Below are 24,827 nucleotides of genomic sequence, written 5' to 3'. Positions count from 1 at the left end.
GTTATCCTTAGAGTGTAAGGCCATATTTCTAGCTATATATTTTCTCTGTAGCTATGCTGTAAGGTCTGTTCCACTGCAGTATTATTAAACATTTGGACTACATGCATTTGGGACTCTTTTATTTTTTAAGATGGGAGATACAGAATTCACTGGTTCTTTTGGTTTGATTGTATTGTAACTGCGGCCATTTTAACTTTTAGTTAAGACAATCCCAAAATATTGTATTTATCTGCAGCTCCATATGGCCATCTACACTCTTAGAAGCTGATGCTGCTGATTGTTGAATTCTTTGATGTCCTAAGCTGTTGTCTAGTTGATCTTCAATTAGGTTTCCAAATATCTACTATTGAGAGCATAGAGTCCTTTCTTTATGGCCAACCACCACTACTAGCCATTATGTGTTTTTTTTTGCCTCTAGTGCGGCATCTTTACCTGATACAGCAATGCTTATGACTTCACTCATAATATGATATAATAATGTGTTATTAAAGGTGCCATTAGACATTATTATAGATATCTCATATGCACAACTATTACAATGATGGGCATATCTAGGTTAGAGCAAAAGAGTGTACTTCTAGTAATTTGACTTAAGGTGTCACTTGAGATTTTTATACCATCATGTCACATGCTATGATACAGTGATGATCTCATGAATATGTCTCTTAATGATTAGTGACATACTGACCATGCGATACAAACTGTTTTATGAGCTGAAACAGGAAGAAAATATTGTAACGTTCAGTGTTACATACAGGAAAATTAAATGGGGCCATAACCTCAACTGAGAATTACAATTACTTACAGGAAAAGATTGTAAGCAATTAAAAAAAGGAAGTGCTTGATCCTAAAATGGCAAGAATTGGCATTCTATTGTCCTAGCTGACTAACAAATGGGAACTCCATGGCTTAATATAGAAACAAACCATAGGTTTACTACAAAACAGCTGGTGATAGGCTCCATTACGTAGTTTCAACAGTGGAATGTGGCTTATTGCACAAAGCACCAAAGAACACGGAATACTTTTGACTGCTGTTGCTTGGCACAAATCCTACACTTGAGATATTAAGATATTAAGAGATATAAAGATGAGAAGAGGTGCATTTTAAAGGCCACTTCCAAAGGAGGAGAGAACAATACAGAGAGAGACACACAGAAAGTTTTGGGGTCAGTATTCGAGAATTTGGAGCCACTATGACTGAAAAATGGTGGCTAATGATGTAACAATTAAAATCAGAAATGTGCAAAAGACAGAATTTTTAAAAATTCAATGCTGGCTAAGTCAGCATTCATTGCTTATCATAACTGTCCCATAGGGCAGCCAACCACCAACTACATTTCTGTGGGTCTGGAGTTAAATGTAGGCCAGACCAGGTAAAGTCAACAGATTTCCTTTCCTGAAGTGCATTAGTGAATCACATGGCTTGTCACAATGATCAACAGTGGTTACATGATCACCAGATCTCTTCCAGATATTTACTGAAATCAAATTTCATCTCCTATGGTGTGACTTGAACCCATGTTCCCAGAAGCAAAACAGAAATTGCTAAATATTAGCCTGGAATTCTGGATTGTTAGTTCAGTGACATTACCAATACGACATGATCAGCAGCTCCTAAAGCAGTGCAGACATTTCACTGGGTTCCTGGTTGGAGAAAATAGTAAAGCTGTGGCACAGAACATCAGCAAACATTATGCTTTCACAGAAGGCAATATTTAAAAGCTGAATAAAGAAAATTATTCAGAACATTAAAAACAAATAATAAAACTTGACCATTCATTTTTCTATGAAGTATATGGGCTGAATTTCCTTGATTCACATGATCCCAGCGCAGTTTCTTGAATTGTGTGGCCATTATGTACATATCCAGATGGAATAACTGCAGCAAAATACAGACATTTGTGCAGTGGAACCATAAATGCAGAGATGAAGTAAAGGGCCAAATATGAGACAAAGTTTGGTGCCTGCCTTCTCTGAACCCAAGGTGTTTGACAGAGGGGGGAGCTACTACACGACTCTCTCTGTCCATTTGGAGTTATTTTAATATCTGATTCTAATGGTCAAAAGATCATGGGAGAAGGAGAAGGGGGAAGATAAGCTACCAAGGATGGGGGTCTGCAATCATAAGAGAAAATCCTAACACTTTTGAGGTTACCATTCAGCTCAGTTTTACTACAAGCTGCAAATATAAAATGAATTTAAACATTCAACCAAATAATGTTAGTTTCATAGATTTTAAGCACAGAATAGAACTAAAATATTAGAAATTTTAGAGCAGTCACATTGCAGCACAGTCATAAGAACTAACCCTTTTAATTGTCCATCAATCATTGAGTCACTTCACAAAACATCATGGTTCAATATCATTTACCTTGTTTTCTCCCATTGCTTTCCGCATTTGCTCAAATGTTGTATAAAACTCTCCAATATAATCATGCTTTCCACGAGTGTCATAATCCCAGACTAAACACTGCAAACAAGCAGAACATATATATAATTTAAGGTGCTGTATTGGATGCATTTCTGCTCATTTATCTCTACAGTTTGAAAGAGAACAGAGAAAAGAGGATTGATGAGGACAGAGCAGTAGATGTGATCTATATGGACTTCAATAAGGCGTTCGACAAGGTTCCCCATGGGAGACTGGTTAGCAAGGTTAGATCTCATGGAATACAGGTAGAACTAGCCATTTGGATACAGAACTGGCTCAAAGGTAGAAGACAGAGGATGATGGTGGAGGGTTGTTTTTCAGACTGGACGCCTGTGACCAGTGGAGTGCCTCAGATTACAACAAGATCTGGACCAGATGGGCCAATGGGCTGAGAAGTGGCAGATGGAGTTTAATTCAGATAAATGCGAGGTGATGCATTTTGGGAAAACAAATCTTAGCAGGACCTGTACACTTAATGGTAAGGTCCTAGGGAGTGTTGCTGAACAAAGAGACCTTGGAGTGCAGGTTCATAGCTCCTTGAAAGTGGAGTCGCAGGTAGATAGGATAGTGAAGAAGGCATTTGGTATGCTTTCCTTTATTGATCAGAGTATTGAGTACAGGACTTGGGAGGTCGTGTTGCGGCTGTACAGGACATTTGTTAGGCCACTGTTGGAATATTGCATGCAATTCTGGTCTCCTTCCTATTGGAAAGATATTGTGAAACTTGAAAGGGTTCAGAAAAGAGTTACAAGGATGTTGCCAGGGTTGGAGGATTTGAGTTATAGGGAGAGGCTGAACAGGCTGGGGCAGTTTTCCCTGGAGTGTCGGAGGCTGAGGGGTGAACTTATAGAGCTTTACAAAATTATGAAGGGCATGGATAGGATAAATAGACAAAGTCTTTTCCCTGGGTCAGGGAGTCCAGAACTAGAAGGCATAGGTTTAGGGTGAGAGGGGAAAGATATAAAAGAGACCTACAGGGCAACATTTTCACATAGAGGGTGGTACGTGTATGGAATGAGCTGCCAGAGGATGTGGTGGAGGCTGGTACAATTGTAACATTTAAGAGGCATTTGGATTGGTATATGAATAGGAAGGGTTTGTAGGGATATGGGCTGGGTGCTGGCAGGTGGGACTAGATTGGGTTGGGATATCTGGTCGGCATGGACGGGTTGGACCGAAGGGTCTGTTTCCATGCTGTACATCTCTATGACTCTATCTATGACTCTATAAATAGAGTGGTGGGACAAAAATAGAAATTGCTGGAAAAGCTCAGCAGGTTCAGCAGCATCAGTGGAGGGAAATCAGAATTAAGGTTTCGGGTCCAGTGACTCTTCCTCAGAATTGATGGTAGCTAAGAAAATTTCGGTTTACATGATGGAGATATGGTCTGCGGAGGGTGTAAGGAATAAATGGTAGGTGGAGATAGAGCCCAAAGAGAGAGAAGAACAGTTGGATGAAGGAGTAGATAATGATAGGGCTAGGAGGGTGAATAGCTATTAATGGGGACTGTTAGTGGCTAACAATGGGCTGTGTATAATAGCAGACCATATGATACCAAGGCCAGGTGTGTGGCGGTAGGAGTAATTATATGGGAGAGCTCAAGCCCTAAAGTTATTGAACTCAATAAAAAGTCTGAAGGCTGCAGGATCCCCAAGTTGAACATGAGGTGATATTCTTTCAGCTTGTGTTGAGCTTCACTGGAGCACTGCAGCAAGCCTGAGAAAGAGATGTTGGCCTGGAAACAGGGTGGTGTGTTAAAGTGGCAGGCAACTGGAAGTTCAGAGTATGTTTTGCAGGCAGAATGCAAGTGTTCTGCAAAGTGGTCACCCAGTCTATGCTTCATTTCCCCAATGTAGAAGAGACCACATTGTGAGCGGCGAATGCAGTAGACTAGATTGTGGGAACTGCAGGTGAAGTACTGCTTCACTTGAGCCATTGGATACGGAGGAGGAGGTGGTAAATGGGATGGTGTTACACCTTCAGCAGTTGAGGTGGAACGTGCTGTGGGGCTGTGGTGGGGGTGGGGGGGGGGGGTGTTGGGGTGGTGTTGAATGTGAAGGAAGAGTGAACCAAGGTGAACCAGAGGAAACAGTCCCTGTGGGAGGTGGGGGCAATGTGTGTCTGGTGATGGTATCCCATTGGAGATGGCGGAAATTGCAGCTAATTATCCTCTGGATGTGGATGCTGGTCGAATGGTAAGGACAAGGGGGACCCTATTGCTTTTGCAGGAGTGAAGAGAGGGAGTGAGTACCTAAGAATGGGAAATGGGTCAGACCTGGCTGAGGGCGCAACAATAGTGCTGGGGAATCCTCAGTTGAGGAAGAAGGTGGACATTTCAGAGACTCCTTTGTCAAAGGTGGCAACATCGGAACATATGCGACAGAGAAGTGGGGAGACCTCTAGCTGAGGACTAATAGTTTTCACCACATTGTTCAAGCTATTCATGAACAAGGGTTCCAATGAAGACTAGAAAATATATTATCAATATTCAACAAATGAACCAGTGATTGAACTTCAGGGAATTAAGAACATCTTTAAAATAATTTCAATGATTGATTAGACAGGCTATGGCATAGCCAATATATTGCAATGCAGATAAAGGGAAACAAGTGAGCCTGGGTACATTTAAAATCTGCAGACTTGGCATAGAGAATGTGCGACTGGTTAACTTATGTTTCTATTTATTGCTAATTGCACTAATAATATTAAATCTCATCTACCCAAGGATTGCACCACACTGTAGTAAGGAGGCTGAGAATTTATTGCATGCAGCAAGAGTTGCCACTGATCTTTTGCCAAAGTTACAGAATCAATCGCAATAATCATGAAGAAATTATGAACTTCAAGAACAATTTTCTGTAATACCCTGAGGTCTGAACTCTGGTTATATGCCAACAAAGAAATTGCTGAAAAAGAAATGTCACTTTATAAAGAGCAATGGGGTTCAATGTGCTACCATTGATCAAAAATATATGGAAATGCAAGAGCAAAATTATATTTGAATTTACTTAAAAATTTAGACTTGCCAAGAAAAAGTTATAAACTCAACAAAACTGTTTCTATCACCCCTTCTTATGTTTTACTTGAGCATAAGAATAATAAAGATACAGTCACTATAGTCCCAGAGGACCATAGGGCTGCTCTCTCATAGAGACAGATGCCTGGTGGTGGTTTAACCTGAGGGTCACCACATCTCAGGCAATAGGAAAGGTTGAGAAGGAGGGACCATTGTAGTAAATACAGTTTGAACAGGAATTGAACCCATGCTATTGGGAAATCTCTACACTGAAAACCAGCCATCCAGCTAACAGTATATGTACAGTTAATACACAAGAATATATAATATTTTAATGCACTGTTTTGATATTTTAAGATTCACTTTTCACTTCTAGATGTTTCTTTCTAGTTTGAGCATTTTTCTGTGTATTTGCTTTTTTTTTTGCTTTAGTCTTTCTCTTCGCTTGATCTTTGAATTCAATAAAACATGAAAGAAACAAAAGAGTTATTTGTAGAACTATCAGAATTTATTAATAAAGAAATGCCATGGATGTTATCTCTATGTAAATTCTCAAAATATGTTTGCTGAAGTGCTATGCAAAAAATATGTTGGTAAATTTAAGATATGTATTGTCAAAGTTATTTAAAGGACAGAACACAGTGATTTATCAATATTTCAGATTGGACAGGTACTAACAATGATGTTCCCCTGGGGTTACAATTGATATCATTGCTTCTTTCGGAGTGATATATAATCAGAGTTTGGGTATAGAGAGTACAATTTTAAAATTTGCACAACATCCAAAATTAGGGAACAGAGTTCAATGTGGGGAGGACTCTAGGTGTCTTCAGAAGGGCCTATCAATATCAGATGATATTTAATGCAGAGAAGTGGGTAGTTACGTATTTTCGGAGGACAGTATGGAATTTGGTTGACAAGAATCAACATGCGACTAAAGTAGATGTAACGACTAATCTAGTGTTGGTTAAAGGCCAAAACAGTCAAGAAATTGACAGAATTGGTTGCTTGACTGACTGGCAGAAGGGAACTGTGACCAGGGAATGAGAGATTTCTTTCCTGACACAAGCAAGTGGATCAGTGATATTCAGCAGAGCAATCACATTCCAGAGAGGTGATGGAATGCCGGATTCAATAACGTCTACAGCACTGCAGGCCTTGTTCTGGGTCGTCATCCTGATTCTAACAAACTAACTTAAAAGTATCATTAGATTATCCTGTTAGTGATTGTTGTTTGTGACAGATTTGGCCAGGGCAGCCATTCCTATTCCCCTTTAGTCTTCAAGTCGAAATAGCAGATCAGGCCTGAAGGATGTCATGACAGTAAAGACTGCGTTTTTAATGAGGACCTATTGGATTGGGCAAATGCCTTTGCCACTCACAATTAAAGTTTGTCAGCAGATAGGTCAAGTGGGGAAAGAGCACGGAGTACCCTCCATTGTTAAACAAAGAGGAAGTTTCATTAGTGTTTTATCTGGCTGGGTAAAAATCCGCATGACACACAGGTGGTTAGGTGACAGCTGTTCCATTTAATGAATATAGAACAAAGGACATCTGTGAATTTACACACATGCTCATCACTCAGAAATTCAGTTTGTCAAGTTCTCAGGTACAATTACAATCTGAAAATACTCATGATCATCTAAGAAAATTATTTTGATTCAAAGAGACAGAAGAAGTACAGAACAGATCTGACTCTACTTAGTAGATCCATTCCATTGAATATTTTTCTTCCAAAAATGTCAAGAAATACCAAAAAGAACTAAAAGAATAATATTAATCACTGTTGAATCACCACTGATACAAATTAAAACAATAATCTTAGTAATTGGCAAACATTGCCTAAAATAAAAAAGCCATTAAAAATCTAAAACAAACACACACTGTAGCATTCCCCCAACTTTGGTTTTGGTAGACAGTTGGATTAATGCTTGCAAAAAAGTAATGAACAATAAAATATCACAATAATAACACTTGTTAATTGATAGAACTGTAATTCCCAAATTGACATATAGAGTGTTTAATGAGGAAGGTGAAGAAGCAGGGAAAGGAAACATCTTGTGGAAATTATAGAAATTTTGTACATTCCAAAGAAATAAATTTATTGTCAAGAATAGATACATCTTATGAAGGATGAAAGATTTAAAGTTAAAAATAAAATGTAATTTTTTTCCAAATCTCAGCATTAGCAGTGCCCATTGCTGATGCTTGGCAATAGTACAATCAACTTATTGATCTTGCTATAGATTTTTTAGCTTGCCACGAATTTCAATGGGTGGCACATAATTTAGGGTGGCACAGTTCTAGCATTGCTGCCTCTCAGTGCTGGGGTCCCACGTTTCAGCTTTTGTAGTCTGTGTTTGGGAGCTTGCACATTCTCCCCGTGACTGCATGGGTTTCCACTGGATACACTGGGTTCCTCCCACAGTCCAAAGATAGAACATAAGAACATAAGAACTAGGAGCGGGAGTAGGCTATCTGGCTCTTCAAGGCTGATCTTGTTGTGGCGCCAGCTCCAGTTATCCGTCCTCTCACCACAACCCTTAATTCTTTTACTGTTTAAAAGATTATCTCTTTTAGTTTTAAAAATATTCAATGAGGAAGCCTCAAATACTTCACTGGGCAGGGAATTACAACTCTTTCAGTAAAGAGGTTGCTCCTCAATACAGTCTGCTGCCCTTAATTTTGAGCTATGCCCTCTTGTTCTAGCCTGAAACTTCGATTCTCCTGCTCTTGGATGCTGCCTGACCTGTTGCGCTTTTCCAGCACCACACTCTCGACTCTTGATACTCCAGCATCTGCAGCCCTCACTTTTTCCAAGTGGAAACATCCTCTCTGCATCTATCTTATCCATTCCCTTCATAATTTCAGATGTTTCTATAAGATCCCTCCTCATTCTTCCACATCCCAATGAATATAATCCCAATCTACCTAGTCTTTCCTCATAAGCCAACCCCATCAACTCTCTAGAATCAACCAATGAATTTCCTCTATTCCCCCTCTAGTGCCAGTACATCCTTTCTCAAGTAAGGAGACTAAATCTGCACACAGTATTCCAAGTATGGCCTCACCAGCACCCTGTACAGTTGCGACATAACCTCTCTGCTTTTAAACTCAATCCCTTTAGCAACGAAGGGCAAAATTCCATTTGCCTTCCTAATTACTTGTTGCACCTGCAAACCAACCACGTCACTTGCAAAAACAACCTTAAAGGGTAGGTAGCCTGGCCATGGTAGCCCAGGGATGTGCAGGCTAGGTGGTTAGCATGGTTAATGTAGGGGGTTATTATTGGTCTGGTTGGGATGCTCTTTAGAGGAATGGTGAAGACTAGGCCTCTATCTGCACTGTAGGGATTCTATGATTCTATGATGACACCAAAAAGCAGGCTTTTAAAAACAAAATGAGCCATCAATCTTTAATGATAGCTTCACATTTGGACAAAAAGTTGAAAATCTGGTTCAAAATGTTGCAAACTACTATTGATCCTGACTCAACTTTTTACAATGACAAGAAGAGAAACATGTGCCAAGGAAACAATTAGCTTCAACTGAACTTTTCTCCACACAAAAGGTTACAAAGTGATTTTCCAATAACAAACAATAAAAACACATTCTGTTGAGAACACTGTCTTCCGTTTGAACACATGCAGAAGTAAATATTCAACATGAATTGTACCTTTAGCTGTCTCTTTTCATCACAACTACAGAGTGAGCTCAAGGAAACTTTAAAGGGTTCCCACACAGGATTCAAGTTGTTCTTGATAACCTGGTGGAGAATAAAGAAGAAAAGCGCACATCACATTACACTCAGTTTTAGTCAACCTCACACAAAACAAAGGACATGATTTTATAGCATTCTTTTGGCAAATTTGAAGATGAGTTCTCATAAAATGCATCACATGCCCTGCTTGTCATGTGCCTAGCTGCCTTTTTCCAACTATACGGTGGACAGAGGTGGTGCCAGGCCTATCCTTGAGTCTATTGCAGCCTTTAAGTGGCCAGTTAATGGCAATTTAACTATCTCATTCATCTCTGTGGTTATTTTACTTTCACCAAGGAAAGCCCAGACAAGCTAAGTGCCATGGCAGCTCTTACTGCACTGGCTGGTGTTGAGAAAGGGTGAGACTTCCTTTGGGGATCACTTGCCCTGTCTCCTGATTTGAAGAGGAAATCTTGCCTTTGAAATCTGTCAGTCTTTACCTTCCTCCCTGCCAACATATTGGACTCTAAAACCTGCTTCTTTCTTTGCAAATGTTGCCAGACGGACCGTATCTCTCCAGCACTTTTGGTTTGTTTTCCATAATGTGTTCTGTTTCAGGAACAGTATCAGCAGTGGTCACCAGCTCTCTAAGGCGAGATTTCCTCCCAGATAAGGACATAAATCTCAGCCTTGGACAATTCATGTTGTTTTCGGTGTAAAATAGCTGCAGGGCAGCTGGTTTATTGATAGATGGGCACCTAACATTTTGTCAGGTGTTGGGGGCAAGGAATGTGGCACCCTATAAAACACAGCCCAACATATACTTACTTTTTGGATGATTTGGATGAATTCAATGTAGTCCTAAGAAACTAAATGTCCAAATCAAATCACAATCACCTGATGAAGGAGCGGTGCTCCGAAAGCTAGTGCTTCCAATTAAACCTGTTGGACTATAACCTGGTGTTGTGTGATTTTTAACTTTGTACACCCCAGTCCAACACCGGCATCTCCGAATCAAGTTAAATGTGAGTGCAAACAAATAGATTATAAAGAAAACTGAAAATTACTCCTTCCCTTGTGTAGAAAACTAGTCACTTCGTGCTCAATCTGTTGGCCACAAAAGGTAATTACTTTGCAGATACTATTCATGCTCCATGACGTCAAAGTGAATTATTGGGGAAACTTTCTTTTAAAACTGTCACAACTGATTTTCCAATCTGTAGTCGGGCATGCCATTTACTATGATTTTTAATGAATCATTAATACTCTCAGATAAAGTTCTTGCACATCTTGTTACCCATTAACAGTTAATGTATATTTCATATTTATGGGGTGTTTGAAATCTGCCTGTAGATTTAAAGGAAAATATAGGAAAGCACATTTTGGAATCGTAGAATGATAGAGCGTCTGAAGGACATTCAGCCCAAATTGCTCAGAAGAGCTTTCTAAGGAGTTCCATTCCCATTCCTTTCCCCATTGTCCTGCAAAGATTTCCCCTTCAACTATTTCACCAATTCTATTTAGAAAGGCACTACTACTGCCTAAAAGTTGAACGTGCATCTAATCATAACAAGTGTTAAAAAAAAGTCTTACAACCTCAACATTTTAATGGCTGCTTTTGTCACATAGACCCCATCCTCAGACCACTGCAATAGAAAACTGGAAGTAGAACCACCCTTCACAACAGACAGAACCGTATAAATTCAGGACAGATCACAACAACAGCACTTCATCCTGAGGCTACACTTCACTGAAGATGTCACCCAGGGGGGAGACAAAACATTTGCAAGAAAATCAACCAGCTCAGCCAGCAAACCAACAACTCCAACCACAACCCAAATACGAATCTTCACTGAAACCTTTGGCATATTGAGTTGGCATTTAGTCTACTTTATCTCGTCAGTTTTCAGTATTTCTCTTTAAATCTGAAGATCACCAGTTAACTTGGAAAATTTCCAACATTTATGTAAATGTATGTCTTAGGCATATACTAATTACAAATTGAAACACTCTGCATGTCAAAAAAATATAATAAGCAGCTTGGAAAATGATTTAGTTCTATTATTGACAGCTGTAATGAGGAATGTCAGATGCAATCATTTTAAATAGTCTTTTTAGGCTAGTAATGGAATTTGTTCATTAGTCTTTCCAGCTCTATTACTTCATAAATAGGCAATTAAAAGAGTAAAATCATTATTCTGGAGACAAAGGTGACACACATTATACTAGCCTGCTGGATTTGAGTGACAAGAACACGAACATTTCTTTGATAGTGTCATTTGTTTTGCAATCTTCATAATATCAAAGCAATCTAGACCATGGACTATGAAATGTTTCTACCATCATAGAAATCTTCTTTGGTTTAAGCATGTAAAACCTAAAGCCTGTTTTGCTAAACGTTCTGTCCAACATCATTTGATTAAAGGAATTTTGTTCCTTACATGTATTCAGTTTTGAAGGGTGCAGGTACTCAAATTTGTAATTCTGTAATAAATGCACCAAGCCTCAATGAAATACATAAGTTCATTAAAAATGTGATTTCTTTGAAGGATAACATTATTGCACTTTTATTACAGCATTGGGCAAGGATAATACAAATAAAACCACTGATTTGAATGAGAATGTTTAGTTTTATTTAGACCAAATGTTCCATTTAAATGATATAACATAGAACATATAGAGCATTACAGCGCAGTACAGGCCCTTCGGCCCTCAATGTTGCGCCAACCTGTGGAACCAATCTGAAGCCCACCTAACCTACACTATTCCATTCTCATCTATATGCCTATCCAATGACCATTTAAATGCCCTTAAAGTTGGCGAGTCTACTGTTGCAGGCGGTGCATTCCACGCCCCTACTACTCACTAAGTAAAGAAACTACCTCTATCTGTCCTATATCTATCACTACTCAATTTAAAGCTATGTCCCCTTGTGCTAGCCTTCACCAACTGAGGAAAAAGGCTTTCACTGTCCAACCTATCTAACCCTCTGATTATCTTAAATCTCAATTAAGTCACCTCTCAACCTTCTTCTCTCTAACAAAAACAGGCTCAAGTCTCTCAGCTTTTCCTCATAAGACCTTCCCTCCATACCAGACAACATCCTAGTAAATCTCCTCTGAATCTTTTCCAAAGCTTCCACATTCTTCCTATAATGCAGTCACCAGAACCAAATGCAACACTCCAAATGTGACCACACCAGAGTTTTGTGCAGCTGCAGCATGATCTCACGGTTCTGCAACTCAATCTCTTGCCAATAAAAGCTAATACATCATATGCCTTCTTAACAACCAGATCACCCTGGGTGACAACTTTCAGGGATCTATGTACCTGGACACAGAGATCTCTCTGCTCACCTACACTACCAAGGATCTTACCATTAGCCCAGTAACCTGCATTCATGTTACTCCTTCCAAAGTGAATCTCTTCACATTTTTCCGCTTAAAATCCATTTGTCGCCTCTCAGCCCAGCTCTGCAGCTTATCTATGTCTCTCTGTAACATACAACATCCTTTGTCACTATCCACAACTCTACCGACCTTAGTGTCATTTGCATATTTACTAACCCATCCTTCTATGCTCTCATACAGGTCATTTATAAAAATGATAAACAACAGTGGACCCAAAATAGATCCTTGCAGTACCCCACTAGTAACTGAATTTCAGGATGAATATTTCCCATCAACCACCACCTTCTACCTTCTTTCAGCCAATTTCTGATCCAAACCGGTAATCCCATCCCTTTCGTTAGAGAGAATAAGGTTGAGAAGTGAGTTAATTGAGATATATAACACAATCAGAAGGTTAGATAGGTTGGACAGTGAAAGCCTTTTTCCTCAGATGGTGATTTTGTGCAATAGTCTTCTATGGGGAACCTTATCAAACACTTTACTGAAATCCATATATACCACATCAACTGCTTTACACTCATCCACTTGTTTGGTCACCTTCTCAAAGAACTCAATAAGGTTTGTGAGGCACGACATACCCTTCAAAAGCCTTGTTGACTATCCCTAATCAACTTATTCCTTTTCAGATGATTATAATTCCTCTCTCTCATAACCCTTTCTAACACTTTACCCACAGCCGGAGTAAAGCTCGCAGGTCTATAATTTCCAGGGTCGTCTCTACTCCCATTCTTGAACAAGAGGGTAACAGGATAGGTCAGAGTCAGCATGGATTTATGAAGGGGAAATCATGCTTGACTAATCTTCTGGAATTTTTTGAGGATGTAACTCTAAAGATGGACGAGGGAGATCCAGTAGATGTAGTGTACCTGGACTTTCAGAAAGCTTTTGATAAAGAATTTGAGGAAAGACATTCTGGCTATTGAGGGAGTGCAGCGTAGGTTCACAAGGTCAATTCCTGGAATGGCAGGATTACCTTACACTGAAAGACTGAAGCGACTGGGCTTGTATACCCTTGAGTTTAGAAGACTGAGAGGGGATCTGATTGAGACATATAAGATTATGAAAGGATTGGACACTCTGGCAGCAGGAAACATGTTTCCGCTGATGGGTGAGTGCCGAACCCAGAGGACACAGCTTAAAAATACGGGGTAGACCATTTAGGACAGACGTGAGGAGAAACGTCTTCACCCAGAGAGTGGTGGCTGTGTGGAATGCTCTGCCCCAGAGGGCAGTGGAGGCCCAGTCTCTGGATTCATTTAAGAAAGAGTTGGATAGAGGTCTCAAAGATAGTGGAATCAAGGGTTATGGAGATAAGGCAGGAAGAGGATACTGATTAGGAATGATCAGCCATGATCATATTGAATGGCGGTGCAGGCTCGAAGGGCTAAATGGCCCACTCCTGCACCTATTGTCTATTGTCTATTGTCTATTGATAAGGTCCCACATAGGAGATTAGTGAGCAAATGTGATGAGGATGTTAGGAGATTACAGGGTGACCTGGACAAGTTAGGCGAGTAGTCAGATGCATGGCAGATGCAGTTTAATGTGGATAAATGTATGGTTATCCACTTTGATGGCAAGAACAGGAAGGCAGATTACTACCTAAATGGAGTCAAGTTAGGCAAAGGGGCAGTACAAAGAGATCTGGGTGTTCTTGTACGCCAGTCAATGAAGGTAAGCATGCAGGTACAGCAGGTAGTGAAGAAGGTTAATAGCATGCTGGCCTTCATAACAAGAGGAATTGAGTATAGAAGCAAAGAGGTTCTTCTGCAGCTGTACAGGGCCCTGGTGAGACCACACCTGGAGAACTGTGTGCAGGTCTGGTCTCCAAATTTGAGGAAAGACATTCTGGCTATTAAGGGAGTGCAGCGTAGGTTCACGAGGTCAATTCCTGGAATGGCAGGATTACCTTACACTGAAAGACTGAAGTGACTGGGCTTGTATACCCTTGAGTTTAGAAGACTGAGAGGGGATCTGATTGAGACATATAAGATTATGAAAGGATTGGACACTCTGGTGGCAGGAAACATGTTTCCGCTGATGGGTGAGTGCCGAACCAGAGGACACAGCTTAAAAATGACCATTTAGGACAGGAATGAGGAGAAGCTTCTTCACCCAGAGAGTGGTGGCTGTGTGGAATGCTCTGCCCCAGAGGGCAGTGGAGGCCCAGTCTCTGGATTCATTTAAGGAAGAGTTGGATAGAGCTCTCAAGGATAGTGGAATCAAGGGTTATGGAGATAAGGCAGGAACAGGATACTGATTAAGGATGATCAGCCATGATCATGATGAATGGTATTGCAGACTCGAAGGGCAGAATGGCCTACTCCTGCACCTATTGTCTATTGTCTATTTGCTATCTTCCAGTCTTCTGGCTCTAATCCTATAGACAATGACAATATAAAGATCAAAGCCAAAGGCTCAGCAATCTCCTCCCTGGCTTCCCAGAAAATCCTGGGATAAATTCCATCTGGCCTATCTATTTTTACACTTTCCAGAATTGCTAACACCTCTTCCATATGAACCCCAATCCCATCGAGTCTAGTAGCCTGTATCTCAGTATTTCCCTTGACCACATTGCCTTTTTCTAATGTGAATACTGACGAAAAGTATTCATTTAGCAATTTCCTTATCTCCTCTGACTCCATGCACAACTTCCCACTACTATGCTTGATTGTCCCTCATCTTACTCTTATCATTCTTTTATTTCTGATATAGCTATAGAAAGCCTTAGGGTTTTTCTTGATCCTATGACTTTTTATGCCCCCTTTTGGCTCTTCTTAGCTTTCTCTTTAGATCTTTCCTGGTATATAGATAATTAAAATTGTAAGTGTATGATGTTTCACTTTTTAAAATTGGTCTCCACGCCATTTCTCTTGTTTAGAGGTATTAGGAATACTGGTCGATTTCTTTCAACTGCTCTTTGAGTGACCAAGTAGCACAATTCTAGCTTCATGTTTTAAGCAGCTTTGCCTCTTTCATCTACTCAACTCCAATAAAATTTGCAACCTATTTTCCTCGTTAATATTCAAGGAAAATAGTCAGTTAAAAATAAAATGTTATTTAAAATTATGAATGAGGAATTCATAATTCAAAAACAAATATTTAAAGAGGCATAAAATATTAAAGTTACATAAAAGCAACTTTTAAATGAATATTTTCTATTATATTTCTTTCTGAATAGATCATGTAACTTTGTTACCATTGCTTTAAGCGTGTTTACCATAGGCTTTAAATTTCATATTCCATATTAATTCCATCATCATTGATGAGTTGAAAATGTGTTGCTGGAAAAGCGCAGCAGGTCAGGCAGCATCCAAGGATCAGGAGAGTCGACGTTTCGGGCATGCGCCCTTCTTCAGGAAACATCAATTCTCCTGTTCCTTGGATGCTGCCTGACCTGCTGCACTTTTCCAGCAACACATTTTCAGCTCTGATCTCCAGCATCTGCAGTCCTCACTTTCTCCTCCATCATCATTGAGTAAAGCGTTTTATCTTCTATGGTTTGTGTGTTATACAGTAATCCTAGATATTCTTCTAAAGCATTCCACACACCTCTGTCCTGTAGACAAGTTGCTCAGATTCATCATCATTCATCCTGTATATCTCCAAGAAAGGATCCGATTTGCTGAAAAGATCCTGAAATGATATTAAGAAAATTCTGCGATTACCAAGGTCAGTTGACCAAATATATATCAAGATCTTGAAATGACAATTGGGACAGATGAGCTATGTAATTTGACATGGAACACAAACTTATTAAAGAAAATGGAGTTAGACAACAAAAGAAAATGTAAACTCCTCCTGACATTCCCACTATCCTAGTGTGACTATCAGATAATGAACCAATCCATGTCAACATGTAGCAAGAAGGAGATAATGTGCAGACTTGAGCTGCAAAGTTACAAGTAACATTCATATCACACAAGTCCCAGGCAATGACCATCTTCAAGAAGAGATTCTAACCATCTCCTTGTGTCATATGACTCGATTGTTATCACTGACTTTCCTAAATATCAATATCCGGGAAGGGTCCCCATAACCAGACGGTGAACTCCACCAACCATATAAATATGCAACTATAACAGCAGATCAGAGGCTGAGAATTCTGAGGTGTAAACAGGATGGTGTCAAGTATCCACTTAAGTGATATAAGTAAAAGGGGCCTAATGCAGGGAAACTCACCCTTTACGTTACCTTGTGTACTTTGAAAGTGTAAAAGCAGGAAATCGGCCCTCATTATCATACAATTAAATTGTTTAATGGACAAACTGTGTAAGGGTTAACCAATGCAATACTATTCTGAAAAATCTCTATTTGGTGGGAAGCTGATATAAATGGCATCTATCCCATTTTCTTGCTACAAAATGGAAAGTCTCTCCATGTCTAAATCTGTCTGTTTGCAAGATGGAAATCCATTTGAGTCATCCTCCAAAATGTACTTTGTATAGATCTGATTAAAATGTAGTTATGGCTGTCTTATGAAATAAAATATGAGTCTTAAAGTGAGTATGGTGATTTGAGAAAGCATTATTGCACATAATGTTATTCAGAAGCAACAAACCATCAAAGTTTAATTATTACCTCTCTTGAGCACTTTAATTATCTTAGTGAGATTTGATATTCATATCCTTCTTTATTGAATCTACATAAAGGGAACAATAACTCCAAAAATGAATCCCTTCTTTTAAAATTCAGGCATTTATGCAACTAGATTGTACCATAAAAAGCACTGCTTTGTGCAATTGAGAATTTTAATTTTATAATCCACTTTCTTATATATATTCTATTAAATTTAGTGCTCAAGAATCTATCGTACCTTATCATCCAGTTTCTTGGCACAGAAGGCCAATTCAACATAGCCATTGTTTCCACTTATTTCTTCTGCAATAACCTGTGAACAGAGACAGAAATAATAAGTCTAGTTGATGGCATGCACCATGCTTAGCCATTACATAAATACTAGATTACAATGGATTTCTTAATGGTACAGGTTATGTTAAAGAGAGGTTGAATAATCCGTGAAGTTTTTTATGCAATGGGAACGCAGTTATAAGATCATAGTAATTATATCAGCAATTTAATGATATTTTTAAAAATGCTTTTGTCATCTCATTGATTCTGCACTAGAAACAAGACTCAATATAAGAAAACCTCACCATTATTAAAGAGTAAATCAGACAGAAATATCTGGTGATTACGCATGTAAAGTTAACCATGAAAATCAGGAAGTCGCTATCTAAATCAATCTCCCCTCTGGGAATTTTAACATAAAGTCCGCAACAGCATGATGTTGTAGTTCTTACATGATGGAAACCTTAACTTGCCAGAGAGAAAAAGAAATTGGTGTTGTCCATTCAAATATAAGCTCAAGGTGCAAGCTGTCTTAAAATTGTCAAAGTCTTTACCGCTGAAGATTGGTTTCTACATATTTAGGGTTTCATTCTTTCAGACTTCAGTATTCAGTTTTTAAAACTCAAAATCAACTGCTTCCAACTCTCTGATTCCAACTCATTGTTTATTGGCTTCAACAGAGATGGGAGAGGAGATAGACAGCAAACTTGCTCCCAGGACGGAAGGTAATTATTTATTAATGTTGGTAACATGGGTAACTTGGAGTTTCCTGGCTAAGGTAACACAACAGATCATGGGAGATCAAGAGAGTTTTGGTGGAGGGAGACAAGTATATTTACAATACTCCTTGTAGGACAGGAAGTACAGGCGCTTTCTGCCCCAGGAAGCTAAGCCAGGCTTCTCCCTTTGAATTGGTTCCTTCTATCACTCAGACTTCCTCCCTCCCATACTTAGGAGCTCCCAATCAGGAATTTTAGGTCAGACCCACCATAAAGTTATTGGATTGGATGCTCCCCATTGGACTGAGTATCAAGCCTGTCAAACAAGCTAACTTCTGGGCAGGCAACATAACACACATTGTGGAGTCAGAATATCACATCGTGCAGGAATCCTGAACCCTAGCATTTCCAAAGCAAATTTCATCTCCTTCCTGCTGCAGTTCTCATCCACTAGGCCTCTACCCCATAATTCTGGAATTGAATTGAATTTATTGTCATGTGTACTGAGGCACAGTGAAGAGCTTTGTCTTCCAAGCAATGTAGGCAATCACGTAGTTAAATGGCATGGATATGTCAATAACGGGTAAACAGTTGCAAAAAATCTAAACACAGATACAGGTGAATGCTATGAGTTTGTGAGTCCATTCAGTATTCTAACAACAGTAGGGTTGAAATTGTTTCGAAACCAGCTGGTACGTGTGTTCAGGCTTCTGTACCTTCTCCCTGATGGTAGAGGTTGTAGAAATGCATGGCCAGGACGAGACGGATTTTTGAGAATGCTGGTGGCCTTTCCTTGACAGCGGGCCTGGTAGATGGAATTTATAGGTGGGAGGTTGGCCTTTGTGATTGTCCGGGCTGAGTTCTCCACTCTCTGTAACCGTCTCTGATCTTGAAAGGTACTGTTGCCATACCAGGTCGTGATACATCCAGACAGAATGCTCTCGATGGCGCACCTATAAAAGTTGGCAAGGGTATTCGCCATCATGCCAAATTTTCTCTGCTGCCTGAGGAAGGAGAGATGTTGTTGGACCTTTGTAATCGGTGCATCCACATGAAGAATCCAAGAAAGCTTGTTGTAAAGAAGTAAAGAATTCTCAAATTGATTGGTTATGGAGATCCACACTCACTTGCTCTGTTCACATAGACCAGGAGCTAATTATGTTAGCAGCATGGGGGTTGACAGGTGAATGGAAGTTGCTTCAAATTAAGACTCAGGCCACAGAGATGTAGATGACCTGATATTTACAAAGGTTCATATATGGGACCAGGTTGGAGTCCATGGAATTGGTGTGTCTGGAGTTAAGAAAGATATTGAAGACAGTGTGAGCTGCAGATGAGCTGAGACAAGGGAAATATCAAGTGACGTTACAGTGATGATAATAAGTACTCTTTTAGATGGCACAAATATGAGGTTGGGCGTTTACCTTAAAATCATATGTGGTACCAAGATTGTGAACTGCCTTTGTCTTAAAGTATTGTCAGGTAAAGACAAGGAGTCAGTAATTATGGAATGGATTTTCAGGCAGGAGGTGGGGAGGGAACCAAAAATAATGGCTACAATCGTCTTAATATTTAATTGAAGGAAGTTGTTGCACATCCAGTACTGGGTGTTAAATAAGCAACCTGAATTTAGCAACAATGGAGAAGTCAACAAAAGTAGGGCTGCAAGTTCCCAATTTGTATATTTATGCAATCTTTAGACTTGTTTGGGTGGACACTTTAATCATCACTACAGCCTACATGAAAATTGCATTTCAATGTTCTGGGGAATTAGTGGGGTGAACAACACATCAACTCCAATTTTTGATGTCATCTTTTTCTTTCATTCAAGTAACAATACGCCAAAGTCTGTAACATCAACAGAACCAACAGTGATCAAATTCAAAGACCCGAAAGCTAACAAGGTTAACAATGTGGATACATATAAATGAACAGTGTGACTCACTGTGACAGGGTACGGTCTGACTGATACTTTTTGTGATGCTAATGATTCCCAGTATATGAATGGATGAAAAGTCTCAACAAATAAACTGCCCTCTTTACAATATGGAACACCAAAAGCATGAAATAAAAAGTCAACCATTTAGAAACAGTTCAGACTGACTTTTAAAGTATGAGATAACATGACTGCATAGATTGTTGAGAATGAAGTATCACTTTAATTCTTTTGCTTTTTATAGATTACAATAACTAAACTCACATTCACAACTCATAAGTGTATATCTTGTGTCTTTCATAGACATGAAAGAGCATCAGTATTCACTCATACAGTATCCAGTAATGACTCCAGAGATGGTAGAGTGAGGTTAGCCTTTGTACCTACAAGATGGTTCCTTTCCTGCAATCTCATCTCTCCAATTGTCACACACCTTACAGTCTTGACAAAGCATCTGTTGTCTAAGGGAGGAACAGAAACCTCAATCCTCATCAAGTCTCGTCATAGTGTTAATTGGATCTTAGCAGGTTTATACATCACAAGAATGAATTCATGTCATACTTTACAGTCATTGATGTTGGGCACAGACTCACAAACATCACGAACTGGACTAATGGTATAAATATTGTGGCTACAAGAACATACCAGAGACTAAGAGCCCTGCAGTGAGTAACTCATTTCCTGTCTCCCCAGTGCCTGTTCACCAGCTACAAGGTATGAACCAGGAGTGTGCTGGAATATTTTCCACTTGCCTGGATAATTTCTCAAGCTCCAACAACACTCAAGAAGCTTAACACCATCCAGAACATAACAGCCCATTTAATTGGCACTGTATCTAATAGCAGTGCATACTATCTATAAGATGCACTTCAGAAATTCACCAAGGCTCTTTCGACAGCATCTTCTAAACCCTTGCCCACTATCATCTTGATTGGCAAGGGTAGCAGACATATAGGAACATCACCACTTGCAAGTTCACTTCCAAACATCCCACAATCCTGACTTTATCACCCTTCATTCCGTGTTGATGATTTAAAATCCTGGAACTCCCTCACTCACCACATTGTGGAGCGACCTACACCAAACAGAGGATTGAAAGGGCAGCTTGTCACTTCAACAGCAATAGAGATGGACAATAAATTCTGGCCCAGCCAGAGAAGCTCATATCCCTGAATGAATAAAAAATAAAACTTCATGGCCCAATTATTTCAATTAGCATTAAAACAATTCCAGCCAATGTTCACCATAGGAAAAAAAGCACATTTTTTTCAGGTGATACTTCCTTACTGGCTTCCCCTGGAATTGCCATAGAAAATAGTTGGGGAAATTGCATGAGATGGCCATTGAGGAACTTGTCAACATAGACAGCGAGAAGACCCATTTTCCAAACAATTGTTTAACGGCAAGACCTGACATACATGTTAATGAGCAGCAAGAGAATTATTTATATGCACTAACCAACATTAATATTGCATTCTTAACTAATCATACCTCATTAATATGCAGTTTCCCAATCTCCCACCTTCTGTTAGAATCTAAACAGCAATAATTCCTGATATGAAAGTAAGAGAGCTTACCTGGTGACTTCAACTCATTATCTCATCATATGGATTTCCATCTTGTACACCAGGCACCAATATCTCAGGTCCATTGCATTTCCAAGGACAGGGACTGCACATAATGCTTCCGTCCATGGACACTGGCATCTGAGACATACCAGCTCACCACATCATCATGGCACATCTCTGATCCATTTACAGTATGAAGTGCAACAGCACTTTCAGTGCAGTGCTACTGCAAGACCATTTTGCTCACAGGGCCAGGAAGTTAGCTCACAGATTAGATCACATTGCATCTCAGGATTGCTAACTTGCCCTCTTAGCGTTCACTCACTCACACCTACTTTGATACTACAGCATCCCTGCTTTGCCTTTCTGCACTTTGTTCCCTCAGTGAGACCTTAAAAGACTTCAGTCTTGCCCTGCTGCTTAGCGCAGACACAAAACCAAGCAACTTGTCATGGTCATCAGTCAATGGGATGGACATGTTGTTGCACTGCACTGTGTTATGTCAATCCCACTTCTATAGCATGTGGCAGCAGCTAGACCAATAAACACATTGTACTTGCTTCAACCAAATAGCCATGTATCAAAGTCTAAGGGGAGTAGTCCCTAGTCAAGTAAAGGAGGTCTGTCATCAGTCATTGGGCCCCAGGTAGGGTAAGTAGGAGCAGACTCCAGTCTCAATCCTGGAGCTGAGATACAGTCAGTCACTGCTTGGGGGTCCATATCACAACAGAAAATGCTGAGTGCATGGTCAGACTTGCAGGTCCAAACAGTCAGGGAGCTTGTGATAAATCAGTTTGGGAGCTAGACACAAATCAGTCAGGAGTCTGATCAGTGATTAGTTGGAGCTATCTGTACAAATTGTTCAGGGGGATAGACCTTAGTCAGTCCTGCTCTTAGCTCAATGGAAGTCAAGTATGGTGTCAGGCAACATATTGTATTTGGGAAATTTGGGGAAATCAGTGCTGGAGATTGGAAGCAACAATTTGGGATGCAGAAGGAACAAGCATGATGAAGGGGGAAATTTTAATATAAAAGGTGGCAGAGATGTCTGTGTTGAAGGATATGGATACTATGGGGATGGAGGGAGTCATCAATAACTACCACCAATGGGATGGGCCTTGATGGGGAAGTGGAGAGACATTGCAGCACAATAGTTGGTATGGTTAAACTGTAAGGGTGATGCTCAGGAGGTAATGACGAGAGTTGCAGTTGTAAATCCAGGTGGTTTATGGGAACATGCAGAGAATAAGTACTAATGGGCTGGCATGGACTGCCAAGAAAGGAAAACAAATGGAGGGCCCTTAATTACCAGGCTGAGCCCAAAGACTCACTGTGCCAAATATGGCTGGCATTTCCTGCTATATTTATTCAATGCATCAACATGTAAATGTAAATGCAAAACAGCTGCAATAACATCCAGAGTGGACAAAGTCAGGATTTTTTTTCCTATCTGAACACACAGGTTCTACTTGAGAGTGTGATGGAAGGCCCCTCAAAGGGAGAGTGCATTAATTAGGCACTTTTGCAGAATGGATTGAAGTCGTCAACCATCATGGGATCATACCAATCGTACCATGTCATCGTCATTGCAGACTGAAGATAGTCACCTCTGTGAGACAAGTGCAATCATAGATACCTATGGGCCACATTTCACAAAGATATCGCAAGGTCTCATAGGTTACACCGGGAAACCAAGCTGATTCCCTCTCACTCTGAACTGTCAGTATTCACCAATATGCTATTACATGCAATGATGGATTTCTTGGGTGATGTGGGGCTGGGAGGAGAAGGTGTTGGAACTCATACAGTGCTTAGTATCTCGCATTGTCTTTTTGCAATATGACTGGTGCTGCATCAGAATAATATTCAATGTTGAACTATGATTTCAAGGCAGTCCATACCCCTCCTTATCAGAGTTCTCCATGTCTCACTGTGGAGCAGTTTGGTCAAGCATCTTTTATGAGCAATGTGAATGCTGACTGCTCACATTACTTAGGACATATTCTGTTTCTTCTGGTCCCCTCCCAGGGACATTGGAAATATAACTAATGGATCCAGCCACAGCAGGGCCTATTGTCACTGTTACTGCCTTGCAATGAAGGCTGAGAGGAACGGAGGAGGAGGCACGGTGGCACAGTGGTTAGCACTGCTGCCTCACAGCGCCAGAGACCCGGGTTCAATTCCCGCCTCAGGCGACTGACTGTGTGGAGTTTGCACGTTCTCCCCATGTCTGCGTGGGTTTCCTCCGGGTGCTCTAGTTTCCTCCCACAGTCCAAAGATGTGCAGGTCAGGTGAATTGGCCATGCTAAATTGCCCGTAGTGTTAGGTAAGGGGTAGATGTAGATGTAGATGTAGATGTAGATGTAGATGTAGATGTAGATGTAGATGTAGGGGTATGGGTGGGTTACGCTTCGGCGGGGCGGTGTGGACTTGTTGGGCCGAAGGGTCTGTTTCCACACTGTAAGTAATCTAATCTAATCTAATTAGCAACTAAAGGACCTGCAGAAACCTCCAGCAGATGCTCCACGTGAAGAGGTCAGAGGTTGAAGTCCCCCTCAGAACGTGGAGATAGAGGAGAGCCAGTCTTTCGAACTTGACGCCAATTTCTCCAGATAAGCAAGACGTAAGTGTCACCACAGAGTGAGGATGTCCTGGGACACAGTCACAAAGCTAGAGCAGGTGCTGAAGTTGGACATGTGACACAAAAGGGTAGGTGGCCATCTATCCCAGTGGCCATCAAGATGGCAGCTCTGATAAACGTTTCTGAAACTGGTTCCTTGCAAGAAGCCACTGGATTAATGTGAGAGGTTTCTCAATCATGCACCTACAAACACCACTTTTTATCATTTATAAAAATGATTTGGATGTGAGTATAGGAGATACAATTAATAAGTTTGCAGATGACATTAAAATTGGTAGTGTAGCGGACAGTGAAGAAGGTTAACTCACAGTACAACGGGACCTTGGTCAGATGGGCCCGTGAATGGCAGATGGATTGAGATAAGTGAGAGGTGTTTTGGGGAGGCAAATCAGGGCCGGACTTATTCAGTTAATGATAGGTTCCTGGAGACCATTGGCAAACAAAGAGACCTTAGGGTGCAGATTCATAGCTCCTTGAAGGTGGAGTCACAGGTACAATGGATAGTGATGGTGGCATTTGGTATGTTTGTCTTTATTGGTCAGTGCATTGAATAC

At 40.3% G+C, this 24,827-nt stretch overlaps 1 protein-coding gene across 2 annotated transcripts in view; it reads right to left on the bottom strand.

Annotated features, from left to right (window-relative positions):
• cpne7 (copine VII) overlaps positions 1 to 24,827 on the bottom strand; it is a 156,002-nt gene that overhangs the window by 54,460 nt on the left and 76,715 nt on the right. For both annotated transcript variants that reach the window (XM_072596088.1, XM_072596089.1), the window contains exons 5-8: positions 17,375 to 17,449; positions 16,111 to 16,194; positions 9,125 to 9,214; positions 2,374 to 2,472 (exon numbers count right to left, since the gene is read on the bottom strand). In XM_072596088.1, coding sequence (XP_072452189.1) covers positions 2,374 to 2,472; positions 9,125 to 9,214; positions 16,111 to 16,194; positions 17,375 to 17,449 — 348 coding nt within the window. The remainder of the gene's footprint in view (positions 1 to 2,373; positions 2,473 to 9,124; positions 9,215 to 16,110; positions 16,195 to 17,374; positions 17,450 to 24,827) is intronic.

Source organism: Chiloscyllium punctatum, chromosome 26 (genome assembly GCF_047496795.1).
Source record: "Chiloscyllium punctatum isolate Juve2018m chromosome 26, sChiPun1.3, whole genome shotgun sequence".
Classification (NCBI taxonomy): Eukaryota; Metazoa; Chordata; class Chondrichthyes; order Orectolobiformes; family Hemiscylliidae; genus Chiloscyllium; species Chiloscyllium punctatum.
Note: the sequence above shows the minus strand (reverse complement) of the source record. Positions and strands in the feature narration are given on the sequence as shown.